General features: G+C 38.2%; 1 protein-coding gene across 1 annotated transcript in view; it reads right to left on the bottom strand.

The window, feature by feature from the left end:
* RUNX2 (runt related transcription factor 2) overlaps positions 1-17297 on the bottom strand; it is a 113315-nt gene that overhangs the window by 49664 nt on the left and 46354 nt on the right. The window contains exon 3 of the mRNA XM_008057193.2: positions 4379-4552. Coding sequence (XP_008055384.1) covers positions 4379-4552 — 174 coding nt within the window. The remainder of the gene's footprint in view (positions 1-4378; positions 4553-17297) is intronic.

Below are 17297 nucleotides of genomic sequence, written 5' to 3'. Positions count from 1 at the left end.
TATTTTTAGGTGTAGCTGGCCCATCTAGAGGATAATGAATTTAAAAATATCTTGAGAGAGATATCATAACATTGTATCCTTACTCTACGGCTATCAACACACTGAGTTAAAAGAAGTGAACATTTGTGGGAGACTGGATGTTTCCTGGCACCTAAAGACAGGCAGCAGATGTCCAAATGATAAAAAGAGGTCCAGAGGAAGCAACTTCCTCAGGAAGCCATGGGAGGCCCTGGGCCCTTAGGCTGAACATCAGTCATTAAAGACTTCCACATAGTATCACCCTCAGCCTGGCGCTGCAAAGATGCCAGCCCGCTACACAACTAGACCCTTTGGCCTTAGGAATTGCAAGAGACATTGGAAAAGGCTAATTGTGGGAGACTAAATGCTTATGACTTCCTCAATGTACGACCGTTCATTTCATTCTCCTCTTCTGGGAGTCTGAAGAAGTCTTCTGCCTTTTATATTGGCAAGTGGCAGAACTGGTGGAAACTATATAACTATGATCATTATCTATAGTGTCGGGGCAAGAGCTTGAGATATCGAGAGTGTCAAGCCAGTGAGAGGTAGCTGGGCCCTTCCAGTTCCAAGTATCTTTGTCCAAAGGATTACATGAGTTAAATGCAGATGTGGCATATCGCAAAGAAGTTACAAAATCCATTACAGGCGAGGCTCAAGAATTTAAATGGAATTATGCAATTCTGTCGACCCTAAACTGGAGTAAACCCAGATGGTTTAACTAAGTTAAGTGTTTCATTGAAATGTGACGTAAGGTGTTATTGTTCATCACCAGAGAACAATGGCACCCTGGGACAGGAAATTAGAAAGAAGAGTTCATGCTAATAAGAAAGGCATGATATCTCAGCTTTTCTTGCACTGATTTCTTCTCATCTGAACGTTCGTTAATTTGACATTACCACTGTGCTAGTAACAAAAGAAAATAAATCCCTGTAATAAATCCTCAAAGAATTCACAGTCTAGCAGGGTAGAGAAGGTAAATTATACAATAAGGCAATATCAACTAAAGTTTAGAGGATGGATATGCAGTCTTTGGATGAAGGTTCCTGAAGAAGATAACACAGTGACCTTGACGGATGGGTGGCATCTTGTCAGTAGACAGTGACTACCATAGATGGAATAGCCTAAGTAAAGGAATCCAAAGAGAAGAACATGTGCTCAGGAACAACATTCTGGTTGGGGGCACAGGATGTTGTGTGCCAAGGCTGGGAAGGATAACTAGCTCTTCAACTAGACTTCAACTCAAGGACAATACTTTTCTTCTCTCCCCCATTTTACCTAAGACCCAATTCTCTACATGTGGTAGGCCCTAAATCAGACTTATTGAATAAACAAGAACATTAATCCAGAGATTACAAAATTAAATCTATTCACTTCACTCTCACATTGCTGCTGCACCAGGTGTTCTTGGGCTTTTTTTAGGTCATTGTAGAACTCTGTACATCCTTGGTTATGAGCAGTACCTGTGTTAACTCACTAACAATATGCCCAAGAATGGGTAGGGGTGGAATGTATGTATGTGTACATTTGGAAATTTAGAACGTTTGGGAAAAGTTGTTGCATCCAATAACCTGTAGATGTTGAAAAAGAGGAAGAAGACTGATCTATAAATCAATTCTACGAGTATTATAATCCCAAAATAAAGAGAGCTAATACTCTTACAATATAAAAATTCTAAGAAACTATCAGTATCTAGAAATAAACTTGTTTTATATTTTCTTTTTTGAGACAGTGTCTTGCTCTGTCACCCAGGCTGGAATGCAGTGGCACTGCCACAACTCACTGCAGCCTCAAACTCTGGATCAGACAATTCTCCCACCTCAGCCTCCCGAGTAGCTGGGACTATAGGCACACACCACCATGCCGGGCTAATTTATTTATTTATTTTGTATAAATGGGGGACTCACTATGTCTCGAACTCCCGGGCTCAAGCAATCCTTCTTCCTTGGCCTCCCAAAGTGCTGGAATTCCAGGCGTGAGCCACTGCACCTGGCCTGTTTTATATTTTCATTTTTAGAAACATACCCAGTGACTATATTCACTGCCCTACCATTAACTTGCGTACAACTGCAGATAAATTTAACTTTCCTGAGCCTTCCAAGAGATAAGACAGTGAAGCTGACAACCAGAGGAGAGCCAGGTCTGTGGAGGCATCCACACTCCTGATCTGCTCACATGTTCCATCAGCATCGACTTGCCCCACATGTTCTCAGAGCCTTGTTCTCTGCACTCATATCTGATTGGTGGTCTGCTACTAAAATGTATATCCTCTTCACACTTTTTCCAGCCTTTGGTTTTATAATACCTACGATAACTTTAGGTTCTAAAATGTCCTCTGGATCTGTTTTATGATCCCATCTTTAGATTTAAGGACAAAGGCTTGAAAGAAGCATCTTCTTAAGTGATTCTAGCAATGTGCAGGTTCCAAAGGCCATTTTGAAAGCATTAGTCATCAACATAACAAAATAAGCAAATAAGCTGGCTCGGTGGCTCAGCCTGTAATCCCGCACCTTTGGGAGGCTGAAGGGAGTGGATTGTCTGAGCCCGCAGGTTCGAGACCCGCCAGGGCAGAGAGACCTCATCTCTACAATAAATCAAAAAATCAGCCGGGCGTGGTAGCACGCGCCTGTAATTCCGTCTACTCGGAAGGCTGAGGCGGAAGGATCGCCAGAGTCCAGCAGGTTGAGGCTGCGGTGGCTGGGAGCAGCCACTGCACTCCAGTCTGGGCGACAGAGTGAGACTCCAACTCAAACAAAAAATAAATACATAAATAAGCAAATAGTTAAAGAATACAGAAATCAAACATTTGAGAAAGCCAGTGATGGCCAAATCATAAAATGTATATTTATATATGTATATGTTTATGTCATCATAAGTCCACTACAACTCATATATAAACACTTTTTATATACATACATTTGTGTCTACAAACACATACACACAGAGAGACACAAAGGATTACTATAAAGACAAAAGAAAAGCTATTATGAGCCTTAATGAATAATCAAAAGTTCACTACTTTAAATGCAGTAGCACTGACAGCTTACAAGCCTCAAATTCACAAGTTAGTGTGAAATTTACCCTTACATTTTTATCAAGGACACATGTCTAGCAAACACATTAATCTTTCGATCCCCAGATATCAACATTTGAAGTTTTGTATCATTTTATATAGGCTTTATATAAAACATGGTCATTCTTCATAGAGTGCTAATATTCTTTAATGTTGATATGTGATTCTCTTCAGTATTTAGATATTTTATTTGTATAATTCTATATTATTTTTTAAAATATATACTCATGCAAACCCATATAGTCAGACTAATATACATATACTCATGGAAAGTGAAACTTACTCTAAGTTTATATCTAAGAAGACAGTTTTAAAACATGGGTCAGAAAGCAAGAGGGAGAGGCCATTTAGTTTACAAACAATTATGTTTTGAGATCATTAAGGACCCTCAAGCCTAACCACTATAGACAAAAATCTAACCATTAACAGAGACCATGCTGAGGGCTTAATATCCATTTTGTCTTGGCTTACCCTCCCTCTATTCTAGTCCACCTCTACCAATGATAGCAAATAGATGACATGTAAAGTCCCTTTCAACTCTCATACCTTTGACATACAAATTAAAGATCTGTGATAATTAACATACTCTCTTGTCACCATAACCTAAAAGCAATCAAACCAGTCCTAAAATAAGATCTGTTTTTGCACAACTAGGGCAAAAGGAAAAGAGTTGGGGATCCCAGTTCACCAAATGTGAATGACTAGTGAGTAATGTAATGCTGATGTGGATTTCTAAGAAGACAGCTGAAGTAAGCAGATTACTAGAACATATAAAGAGATATGTCGAATGAGAAGTGAATTCAGCCTGCCCGATGAGCTTGCCTTATAAGTACCAATCAAGGCTTCCTGTTTAGCCCTGGGCAATTTGCAAGCAAACTTAATGACACAGTTACACATGTAAGAAATGTAAGCCCAAATCTGAAACAGTAACAGTAATTTTTTAATAGTGAGGGTGTGATGTTATTCCCTGCACCACCTGGATATAATATAGAGACTTACAACAAACATTCTCCCAAAGTGCATTATTACCATTTTACCAGTGTGTAGCCTGGCATTACTGTACAGTAGTACAGCATTAGCAGAAATTTCCCCCAAAATTGTATCCCCAAATTAATAAATATCACAATTTTTTAATAAAAAAAGAAGAAACCGGTATCTTCAAGTCTTGATTCTTTAATAATAAGCTGTTACACAGCTGCAGGAGTTTTGATGTGACCACGTCTCATCCGGTAGCCCCTCACCCCCAGTCTGCCAGCGTCTGTGCAAGTGAAACCTAGGAGTCTGTCTTACCTGTAATCTGACTCTGTCCTTGTGGATTAAAAGGACTTGGTGCAGAGTTCAGGGAGGGCCGTGGGTTCTGAGGCGGGACACCTACTCTCATACTGGGATGAGGAATGCGCCCTAAATCACTGAGGCGGTCAGAGAACAAACTAGGTTTAGAGTCATCAAGCTTCTGTCTGTGCCCTGGAAACAGCAAATCATAAAATAAAAGCATATTAATTAGCTGAACAATTGACCATGCTAAATAGATATGTGAACATATATACTGGGAGTTTAAGCCAAGGAATTATCAATACTGATATTTATGATGATGTATCTATATAATGCCTTCTGTTTCAAATTGCTTTATAAGCAGTATCTGGGGCAAGCCTTCACAGTTCTGTTCTATGAATGGAGAGCTGAGGGTCTCAATGGACAACTCAGAGTCAAGCACCAGTAGAGAGGTGGGACACTAGGCATCTCCTCTAGCCCTCTCAGTGAAAAAAATAGAAAGGGAAATGTGTACTGGGGCATGTTGGCATGTTTCATGATGAAGGAAACCTACTTGGAATGTTCAGAGAGTTCATGCATGTTAGATATCCTGTCACAAAGCTATAGCAGAAACAGGCAAACACATTCGTCAAACGGAAATTTCCACGATGACCACAGTGACTTCTTTTTTAATGTTACAACTACCCCTTACTGAGACCTTTTCTGAAAAATTAAAACTCAAACCTCAAACCCCTATAAGAGATAAAAAAACAACAGAAATGTAAGCAAGGAAACTCAAACTCTCAAGAGGAATCTGGATATTTTGTGATAAGCTAAACCTGGAACGCATACAATAAACTCTGTTAAGGGGAGAAGGGGGCACGCCTCATCGACAAGGGTACCTGCATAATGAACATTTGTATGCCTAACCCTGAATTGTACCCCACGTATTTAAAATTAAAAAGTAAAAAAATTAAAATAAACTCTGTTAAATAAGAGAGAATGTCTTTTTATTTTACATCTACTGTTGTTTTGTAAAAGAAATGAAAAATACTCTTTGGGTAAACATATGTGTGACAATTTATTATTTGAAAAAAAAACTCTTCTTGTTTATTTAAGTCTAAAATCTAAGAAAATTCTGGATATTAAGGAAATATGCAAATTAAAATATACCCAAGGAACTAAGACTTCTTAAAAGTCATCAAATCATTCTTAACAAAAAAGTACAAGTGTGTCTTGGTACAAGTATAACAGAAAACATCTGCTGAATCTGGGTGCAACATAGTTAAGTGTAAATCTGTAGAGTGGTGCTGCAGAAGAAAAATAAATGCCTAATATATAAACAGAAAGAGACTGTGGGTCCTTTCCTCCATATTCTGGACCAGTGAGGCCCTAGGATATTGCCCCAACATTTTAGTAAAAACATTAAGCCACCAAAGCTGATTCAAAGAAAAGTCATTAAGATGATAACTGGGTAAGATTTTGTCCTTTGAAGAGAAACTAAGAGAATCAGGATTATGGTCTATAAAAGAAAAGAAAACTTTGAAGGAGGATTATAAAAAATCTTTCAAGAATGGGAGTTCTTCACTACTCTATAGGTAGTGCAAACATTTCACCTTCCACTTAACACAGGACAAGAGGAATGTATCAGGAGAAAGTTAAGTTGAACATTAGAATTTCCCAACTATAAGCTGTCTTCGTAAGACGAATTCCTTATTTTATTTGCCCCAAAATGTATTTTCCTGTCTCCTTTTTCATTGCCTACCCAGCCCAAAGAAAACAGACAGGAAGCCAAGGCTTGGTAATATGAGTGTAGCTGTCTCCACGGCCAAACATGTTCCAACTAAGCCCATTAACTGAAATGCACCCACCACCCTATTTCCTGCCAGTGCAAGTTTGGGGCTATAGCAGAGGGATGAGGCTGAAAAGAAAAATGATCAGAAAAAACTGGGGCGATTCACTGTTCATTAATGGTTATTTTCCCCACCATTTACGTTTTCTTAGAATCCAGATTACAAATCAATTTTAGAACCCTAAAGGACGTTTAGAGATTGCCCAAGACAGCTCCTAGACCCTGGCTAATAAGCTATTCCTACATAGAGACTAGGTGAAGTGACTATTGCCTGCAAAGGTAGAACAACTAGTCTTTGGCCCTCGGCTCTTGACTGGCTCAGCCTGGACTGGAACATAGTCCTTGTCTGAGCTGACTGAGCTTTCCATTCATCATGTTGTGCTACCAATGCTGGCATTCTGGCTTTCTCTTCCCTCTTCTCCCAGCTGCTATGGAGGACTGAAAATATCCAGATTGCACAGAGTGACACCTAAGAGCTAAGCCCAGTGAGGTGCCAAGGCTAGTTTTCAACATAAGCAGAAGTAGCAGCAAGGATTCAATTACAAGGTAAATAGCTCATTACCCTAAACAAAAGACTACAACCTAACTCACCAAACTTCCATAAATACATCTTGCTGGGTCCAACTAATTTCACAATTAAAGAATTATGTAGTACTTGTCATAGTTAGATCCATGGAGTCTGTTTTACACATACACACACACACACACACACACACACACACACACACACACAAGTATTGGTGTGGTGTTGATACAACTGCAAACATTAACAAGAAAGCTATGGAATTGTCCCTGGAAATTATTTTTTAATAGGTCATATTTTGGGAATGGCAGGTTCCATGAGGGGTAAGAGAAGGGCTGTATGATCTTGCATGGTTTCTTTATACACTGGGACTTTCTGTGGGCCATGGATCACAAGAACATTTAATAAGCTTTGCCTCTCCTTTCTACAGGCTTTTCATTTCAGAGGCTACATGAGATGTGAGCTCACTGTGCTGCATGTGTGAGTACATTTTTATTCTCTCTTAGCCTAGTGTTTTCAAGAGTAATAGGAGGCTCTAGGCAAGAATAAAAGACTTTTAGAATAAAAAAAGAATAAAAGACTTAGAAGAGCACTGTTAAGTATAAAAAATGTAAGAGCAGGTGAAATTTTAAAAGTTACAGTGACTTTTTGAAAAGAGCTACCAAGTATCTACAGGCACCCTAGAATAGTGCAGGGAACATTTCTATCTGTAGATGTACATATACAAAACCATATGCATTTTTCCTTGCAGCTATCTGCCCTTCATAGCCACCACCGCAACCACAACAAAATTCTTACAGTACATTGAAGAGCAAAAGTTGAACAGGTTCTTCATCTTTTAACCATGACAAATACCCGCTACCACTAAACCACATCAGGGCAACACTCGAATAATGGGCTGAAAGGAAATGCACTTAAATCCTCAGCACCCAAGTAATTCCTTCAGAAATCAAGAATACAGGAGACAAAGGACACCTTGACTAAATCAAGGACAAGGTACTCCGCCATGGCACAGGGAGGACTAACCCTACCCCAAAAAGCCAAAGAGTAAGATCTTCCAAGCAGGAAGAATATAAAGGAGGAGAGTATAAAGAAAGAAAAGTTATTTCAGATGCTCTATAAACAAGCTCAGTCCTGGATTCTCTTCTTTAGCTGCACTTTCTCCCTGTAGCAGTGGTCCTTCCACCATGGCTGGATAAGAAAATTCTAAGAGAACTCTGAAAGCTATGGATGTCCAGGCTCCATGTTGGACCAATTAAATCAGAATTTTTTGAAAGTGAGACTGGGAAATTTATATTTTTATTATTTGAGTTGGAGTCTCATCTGTCACCAAGGCTGGAGTGCAATGGCATGCTCACAGCTACCACAGCCTAGACCCACTGGACTCAGGTGATCCTTCTGCCTCAGCCTTCCAAGTTGCTGAAACTACAGGCATGCACTACCATACCCGGCTTATTTTTTTTATTTATTGTAGAGACGAGATCTCACCAAGTTGCCCACACTGGTCTCAAACCCCTGAGCTCAGGCAATTCTTTCACTTCGGCCTCCCAAAGTGCTAGGATTACAGGTTTGACCCACTGCGCCTGGCAATTTTTTAAAAGCTCACCACATGATGCAATGTATAGCCATGATGGAGAACTACTGCCCAAGATGGTCTTATTCTCATGCACTAACAACTATTCACACCAAGTGCTAGGTTGAGCCCTGACCTCTATCCTGAGTTCCAGATTTTTGGGTCCCACTGCCTACTTGACATCTTCCCTGTGATGCCTCAATGACCTCTTCAATGCAGTATATGTAAGGCAGAATTCTTGACTCTTCACTCCAAAAAAACCCTACTTCTTCCTAATAGTCCCCCATCTCAGTATATGGCACTAGCCCCTCAATTGCTTAAGCCAAAAACCTAGACATATTTCTTGATTTCTCCTTCTCCCTCACTCTCTACATTTAATCCATTACCAAATCCTGTCATTTCCATCTCAACACTATGTCTCAAGCCTATTCAGTTCTCTCTATTTCTACTGGTACAACCTTAGTCCAAGACCCTTTTAACTCTCTCTAACGATTTATCTGGTCACCTGACAAATTGTCTCCTTTTCAATTTCCCATCCCAGGACCTTTCCATATTCCTGAAATGCTCTCCCCCTGACTCTTTAGATGACCCATTCCTTCTTATCCCTTAAATCTCAGGGTGGATACTACCTCCTACAAGAGGCCTTGCCTGCCTCCCATAACGCAAATCAGTTCCCAACTTCTTGAGCACACCCTCTCTTTATTTCCTTTACGGTGGTTACTGCAATCTGTAATTATCTTGTGTATTTAGTTTTGTCTCTCCGGCAAGATTGCAAGTCCCATGAGAATGAGTGCTCTGTCTTGTCTACAGCTGTAATCTCACAACCTAGTTCAATGCCTGCCATACAGTACGTGCTCAATAAGAATTTATGCAATAAATGAATGGATGTTCTCCTCTTTTAGATAAATGCCTTGATTGAAAGAAAATTGTCTAGCCCAGAATATCCTATTACAACATTATCTTTCCCCCTCAAAAAAATTCTTCTTATTTGGCAATCTGGTGAACCCAGTGGGCAAAACCTTTCTTTAGAGATAAGCCTTTATTGGTGCTTCCTATGAACTTTTACTGGAAGCCTTTCATTTAAGTAAAAACATTTTTTTTCCTTAAATATTACGTTTGCTTTCACTATAATTCTTAAGCATTATTAAAAGTTATTTGGAATCAGAGCTGAAAAAGCAATGGAAATCATTTAGACCCAACATTTTGCAGCAATGCACTTCTTTTATGGATGTACAGGACCCTGAGTCACTGAGAGGGAAGTGGCTTGCCCAAAGTCACATAGTGGCAGTACTAGAACTCAAGTAAGCTGATTGCTGGTCCATAGCTCTTCACTGCGCCATTACCAACCAGCTTATTTGAGATCATTCAGAGGAAATCATGATCAAGAATAATTTTTTTTTTTAAAAAGTAGTTTACAAGAAAGATTTCTTTTAAAAAATGGGGTGTGTTTAGTTGAATATGACTTTTGTTGTAGTGAATTCAAGGGCTACAGAAGAAAGCATGATGAAAAGGTCACAGCACTCACATATTCTTAAAGCAAAGACACATGAGGAACTTTAACTCACTAAGCCATAGTCTAGCTAGTCATCTTGTAGTTCCCTACCCACAATGGAAGTTAGTAACAGTATCATTATATCTTCTGCTTTCAAAAATCACACATCTGAAACTGGTACACGGAGACTCTGAAAACATCGCCTGTGAACTACGAAAATAAACTTGCCTCTGTGATGTGACCCATTTTGCCCAGTCTTATGAAAGTTGATTGAGCTTTGGAGAGAGCTATGTGGTCCCAGCCAGAACCTGGAACTCTACACACAATATCCACAACATGAGGCACAGTACCATCCTCCTGAAGGATGTCAAGACTCACAATTAACAAAACAAAGTACCACCTTTCACAAAGAGTGAGCCTCACAATGTCCAGGCCACCTTAATACAGTATGGCAGAATCATTCTGCTGATAACTAGGGCATAATATTTGGCAACTGATCTTTTCACAGTAAATTTTAAATCGTTTTAAATACTGAGGACTACATATTCTCACTCATAAGTGGACTCTGAACAATTATCATAATACCATAAGAAAGGGATTGGCAGTCGTGGGAAACTGCCAGGGGAGGTGGGGGAGGGAAACACCTCATCAATAAGGGTACCTGATCTCAAACCAGGTGAAGTGGGGACCAAAGTGAAGCCCAAACTTTACCTACACAATGACCATTTGTATACTTAACCCTGAATTGTACCCTACATCTTTAAAATACAAATTTAAAAACTTTTAAATTGTTTTAAACGTACACTTATTAGATATCTACGTGTCCTAAATATCATGAAGATATAATTTTTAAATAAGATATATAAAATTTAAAGGAAGATCTGCAACAGAGCATCGATAAGGAATCAGTACCACATCCACACTTGGATCATTAGTCCAATTAGTGTGTATTGGATATTTATTACATGCAAGTCTCACTGAGTACTATAAGAAGAAAAGGTTAGAAAAATATATAAGATAACATCCTTGCCCTTAAGAAGTTCACAGTCCAGTAGGGAAGAAAAACAAGCAGTTAAGTGTAACTGAAGAAAAATTATGGTGACAGCCATCACTAAAATGCTATGTTGGGGATCAACTAAGAAAATTTGAATATGGGTTATTCTAAAATATTGAAGAAGTGGTGGAACTTCTTGTGATTTTTTAAGATAATGCTCTTATTTTTTAAAAGGGCTAATATATATTTAGGGGTTAAATATCATGATACCTGATAGTTGCTTTCAAATATTTCAGCAAAATAATAGATATAAACATTTACAATATAAAAATAGCATATAAGTATATGTAATAATGTAAATATATGATGCAAATATGTTATATTGTGAAAATGTATATATGTAAATACGTTATGTAAATAATATGTGAATACATAAAATAATAGGTGTAAAATATTTCAGCAGAGTAATAATATGGCAAAAATAAGGGGATGGGTAGATAAGAGTTTTATTAAATATAATCTACATTTTTCTGTATGTTTAAAATTTTTCATAATAAAAAGTTTTTTAAGAATAGTGAAGTACTGAGGAGGGAACACAACATCAATAAGGGTACCTGATCTCAAACCAGGCAAAGTAGAAACCAAAAGGAGGCCCAAACTTTACCTGTACAATGACCACTTGTATACCTAATCCTGAATTGTACCCCACATCTTTAAAAAAAAGAAAACAAAAAGAATAGTAAAGTACTATCAGAGGCACAGAGGGACAACTGATTTTGACTAAAAGGAAAGAGAGACCCCTCACAGATGAGACCATTATGGCTGTCTTAGAAGGTTGAGTAGGATTTTGATAAGCAGAGAAGGAAGGAGGAAAATTAGCTGGAGGGAAAATGACAGAAAATCATAATAAATATCTTGTGAAACAAAATGATATAAATATAAATGTGATATCAACCTAAATAGAGGCATACTAGTCTTACTACTACACATTAATTAGTCTAAGCTATGTAATACCTATGGAAATCTGCCTGTTAAAGACAGATCTCCTGAGTGATAAATACTTTGGCAGCCCATGAGCCTTGCCCACCGTGCTTCCAGGCTTCCCTGGAGAAGAGAGGTGACTGGGGAGACATTAGCTAATTTTGCTTTCAGCAAGAATGTTATGGAATAGGGTCTGGTCTAATACTCTAGGAGTCAAGCCACAGGATATAACAGTTTAAGAATGCTGTGACAATGATCCTTGGAGTATAGAAGAAGAGAGGAGAGGACTTGCATCAGAATTACTATTTTTCAGAGTTAATTGGTTATATGTCAACAGGGCCGCTATTCCATAGCAGTTCTGGAAAAAAACAATGAGATCCTTCAGTTCTAATCTCCCTACTGACAGTGGTACATGAAGGAGTGTATTTATGGGGAGAGTTGGACTATTTTAAAGTCATAATTCAATTCCAAATGAAATTATTTGGAATTCTGCTACTAAGGATGATACTTGCTATACCTTAGGGAGTTCAGTCAACGGATTCTAGCAAAAGCTATATAACAGGGAAGATTACACAGACTCAAATCAGTTCTTAGGGAAGACACAGAAAGTTCCAATCCAAATGCTGAGGCTCTAGATTTAAAACTTTGATTTTCTGGTTCCTACATACATGTGAAAATGGAATACTATTGAGAAAAGCACTTCCCTGTTGACAATCAGATGACTACATTTCACTGGTGGTTTGTGAGAGTCTACAAATCAAAGACCTATACTCTTGTCATGTTTAGTAAAGTTATTTGCCTCTTACCACTCCCCCCAACACAAACAGGCCCAACCAGTTCCTCTAATTTCCTTATTTCCATGATCACAATATTCTAGTCCCCCAGACTCAAAATTCATACTTTTGCCATGTCCTTTACCAGACCCCACATTCACTCAAGTCCATTCCTATAGTTTCTACAGGAATGGACTTCCTAACCTCTGGCCTATGGCTGATGCACCAGAGGTGCAGCCTGGCATGTTGGAAAGGGCACCAACTAATCAGATGACCATAGGAAGGGATTTAAAGGAACTCTGGCCACAGATTCCTCACCTACCAAAAATGATTAGTTTTCATAACTTCCAAAATTCTTTCTACCCCCAAATCTTAACATTCATGTCACTTACCAACTCAAAACCTTTCAACTGTCTTCCACTGCCTATTGAACTAAATGGAGCACCCTTGAGCCCAGCAAACAAGGACAAGGAAAATATAGTCCCAACGTGCACTGTCACTCCCATTTCCAATGGCTAAAACTGCACTGCTTCTACCCTGTACTTGTCTATATCCACAGTTCAAAAAGGCCCCATACCTTTGCTCAAGCTGTCTCCTCCTCTTGGAATACCTCTCCCCATCAATTCCATTTGGCAAAATTCCTCCCCAGTCCCCACTCAGTCATCACATTGTTCTGGTGTTTTCTGTCTCAAGGGTCTTGGTGATTCTCTGGTTTCTATCTCAGCAAGCTGACAGTAGCTACAACTGTTTTTTGCCCACTACCAATGGTTATATGTAAGTGCAGTAGACATTCAGTAAGCATTAACTTATGGTGAGTTGACATAAAATATTTATACAAATTTTCAAACTCTCTTATCTTAGATTTTCCTAGACTTGATTATGAACTCCTTGAGAATGGGTATCACATTTTATGTCTAGAACAAATTTAGAGCCTAGGTACAGAGAAGACACACAAGTGGTTGTCGAATTAATACATAAGAACATGGATACATTTAAAATTATCTCTCCTTTTGTCCAGTAAAAGAGAGGAGGAAAAAAATGCTGGTTATTGGGAAACATTTCCCACAGTAAAATTGATGAGTCTATAATCTTTGCTGGGAAAGGCTGCTGAGTCATCTTTTTCCCTAGGAGTATGCTGTCTGGTTCAGGTCAAAAACTATTTCTGGACTACAACAATGAGCTAGTCTAAGAAACTGTCTTCATGTTTAAGGCCTCTCGCCGCTCTGAGCCACCAGAAATTAACAGTCATGGAATATGACACAGGACAGCTCATGAGAGGAGACAGCCCTAGAGCAATGGTAGTATGTGTCTTCAGAAAGAGGACCACAGATAATAAACAAATCTCCCAGAAGATTCTTCTCTGATGGTATTTCAAAAATGAGCTAACAGAGCTTCTCTCCAAGGGACCCTCTTAATATATAAACCAATTTCCAAAGGAAAAAATTATAATCACTACCACACATCTTCAACAGCCTCCTTTCAGCCCTTGAACAGAGTCAGGCATGTAGGATTCAGAGTTTATCAAGAGAGAGAAAAGGAAGAACAATTTCACCCAAAAGAGGTCTGAAGCCTTTCCAGCCTCTTGGGTAAAACATAATTATGGGAAGAAAAATATAATCTACTCAAGAGACATAATTACATAGTTAAGCCAAAGACTCCACAGAAATATTCTAGGAACTCCAGTTCATAGGAAAAAAATGTAAAAAGCTGAATTTGCTTTCTTTTAAAAATAAAAGGCACCAGTTTAGATCAGTGACAAAAAGCTCAGTCTCTCAATCTCATATGTAGTCATCTTTAAAATGCAATTAAATGTGTGTGAGAGAGAACTGAAAACCTACCCTTTCAAAATTTAGGCTTGTAAAAGTTAACGAATTAAATGTTTCTTGTATACTTATTTATTATTTCAATAAATAGTTACACAAGTAAAATAATTGTGCAATATTAGTTTGCAGGTATATCAATGCAAGTTCTTTTATAACTTAGATTTTAGGCTGTGGCAAATCATAACAATCCAAGAATACAGTATCTGGAAGAAAAGATAGCTATCAGGTGATGCCAATATCAGTCACACATCAGGGAATACTTTCTAATAAACAAGTGCTTAGAGTATATACTTTTTCTTGAAATAACAGAATCAAAAAACTCGATACATCTAAAGAAAAAGAAATCCATAGGACGTAAGAAGAGAAAAAGGATTTTAAAAATTTAAAGAAAGAACAAATTAAAGCATCATGGAAATACATAAGAGGAAATGTAACACTTTTTTGCAGGCAGGAAAAAAAGAACTAACCAGGAACCTAGTCAGCTTCAATACAGCCCCACTCCCATGTCCTAATTCACCTCTAATCCAATATGCCTCTGAATCCCCAACCTCTCTGATATTTTCTCATTTCAAACCTGTTACTCTTGACTTTGCCTGTTGTTTCCAAGAGATGCTTCTATCCCTCCTTACCCTCATTCAAAGTAAAATTACATAAATTGAGATTTTTTTTTTTTCAGAGCTGGGAGAGAATATGAACTTTGTCAGACCAGTTTCTTCACTTTAGAAAAGTAATTAATGCCCAGAAAAATACCAAGACTTGCTTGAAGTCAGGGATCTAGGCAGTGACACTGGAAGGCAGTTCCCTGGCCTGCTCTTCTTCAGACCAGATTGTTATTGAAAGAAAGAAAAGAAAACTTCAAGAAAAGAGACCAGAAGAACATATTAAGAAAAAGTACAGAAGCTTACCTCAGAGATTTTATTACATTATACCCAGACTTTCTGACTCCATTTTCTCACAACACATCTTGTTCTCCTACTAATTTCAACTCAACATCCACAACCATCCTGGGCCATCTGAATCTTCATCTCTCCCTTCACTTTATGAGAAAAGAACAAAAAAAAATCTTTCTCTATGTCTACACTTAATTTCCAAAATGTAGTAAAATTCGAGTGCTTTAGATCTAAAAACATTTCCTATGCCTTCTTGCTATAATATATTCACATACACCACAGTTCCTTGTGTTTCTAAGCACTTATAGAGACCCCACTGAGAGAGGTAAAGATTTTTTAAATGGTAACATTTTAAGCAATGGAAATCACAGTTTCCATAGTTGAACAAAAAGCATCAGTGTTTATTTGCCAATCCAGCTAAACATGGATGGCATTATTCTTCAAAGAGTACAGTGACAACAAGTCTACAAACAGACTGTCACGCAATTCCTGAATCCTGGCTCAATTTCCTTAGCATGCAATCCTTTCTGTTTCTATTTCATTATTATGGTTTGTGCATATTTTATGTGAGACAGGGAGAGAGAGACAGAGACAGAAACAGAGAGACAGAAAGAGAGTATGTGTTTTAAACAAAGAGAAACACTACACAGAAGTAATTAAAAAGGGCAAAGAGTTCTTCTCTTGAAATTTGCTGCTACAGCAACGGAACATCATTCTCAATTTTCTCATTTCTATAACAGGAAGAAAATGTTAAAATGTAATATCCAAGGAAAAAGTCAGCCAGCTCCTGCAGCCTGGTCTTGCTGTGCTGAATGGCAGTGAAGATCACAGAAGAAGAAAAAAGAAAGAGACAGGAAAAAAGTGGGGGGGGGGGGGGGGGATTTCTTGCTTAAACTGGACCTAGGCCAGCTGGCAAGAGGAGGTGGTTTTCTTAACGCTTGCAAAACCTGATTACTTTTTTTAAAGAATGAAGAAGAAGGAGATGTAAACACAGCCATTAAAATAGATTTAAGATACTTAGTTTTAATCTAGTCTAAGGCCTCTCCAGTTGTATGCTGCTCTGAAATTCTCTGTTTGCTAGACATTAATACGGCACAGGGGCACATGTCAGTGTCTTCTAACCAGCGAATGCTGTCGGCTGAGCTCTGTGGTTACCCTCTCAGGTCAGGCATGGAAGGAATGGCAGCTTAAGCAATAATGGATGGATGTCTGTTATGTGCTACGTCTGTCAGAAGTCTGTTTTACGACATTAAAGGACTATTGTGTTTATATCTACACAACAGGTCTTAAACAGATTGTTTAAACATGATTAAACAAGAGACATCTTTGAAATAACCCCCCTAATAAAATTCAGATGGGTAAAGAACTGAAAAATGCAGTCAACAATAGAAGAAAAATCATCTCTCTCTAAGCTGCAAGGGTAACATGATATAAACTCCAAAATAAAACAGTTTTTACAAGTTAAACTCAAAGGATTACCTCATACATCAGCACCCTTTTCCGATGGAATAGCATTTATCCACCTATCCATCTACCCTTCCTTAATGCTGTTGCACAATTTACTCATCTTGATAGACAGATAATTGCTTTATTCAGTCATGTGTAATGAAGGGAGTCTCTTGTGTTAATCCCAGTATTCTTATTTTCTGTGAACTCTGAATAAGGAACTGAAAACTCTACCTCTTCAATCCAAAACTACTGGAGTTTACTCACATTCAGATCTGCTAAAGTGTTCTTACATTCCACTCTGTCACTAAAGGTGCCAAGTATTTTGAGTAGGATCAAGTTATTGTTATATAAAAGGGACTCTTAAGTAGTGTTAAATGGAGTTTGAAGATAGCATGTTTTACTTTTTTTTTTTTTTAAAGGCACAACAGATTAGAAAAGCGCATTATTCTCAAGCCAAGAGAAATGGGATGGTGTGGGTTAATATTTTTTTTTAAACCTTCATGTATTGAAATTAAAACTGTTTTTGTCTTTCAGAAGTATGTGTAGTGTTACGTTTTCTGTCTGCTGGCTTCATGCTGAACTATTTAATCAGCAACAACAGTTTCGTG

The sequence above is a fragment of the Carlito syrichta genome, unplaced genomic scaffold (genome assembly GCF_000164805.1).
Source record: "Carlito syrichta isolate Samal-C Ts95f unplaced genomic scaffold, Tarsius_syrichta-2.0.1 Scaffold302862, whole genome shotgun sequence".
Lineage (NCBI taxonomy): Eukaryota > Metazoa > Chordata > Mammalia > Primates > Tarsiidae > Carlito > Carlito syrichta.
This window is presented reverse-complemented; position numbering and strand designations above follow the sequence as displayed.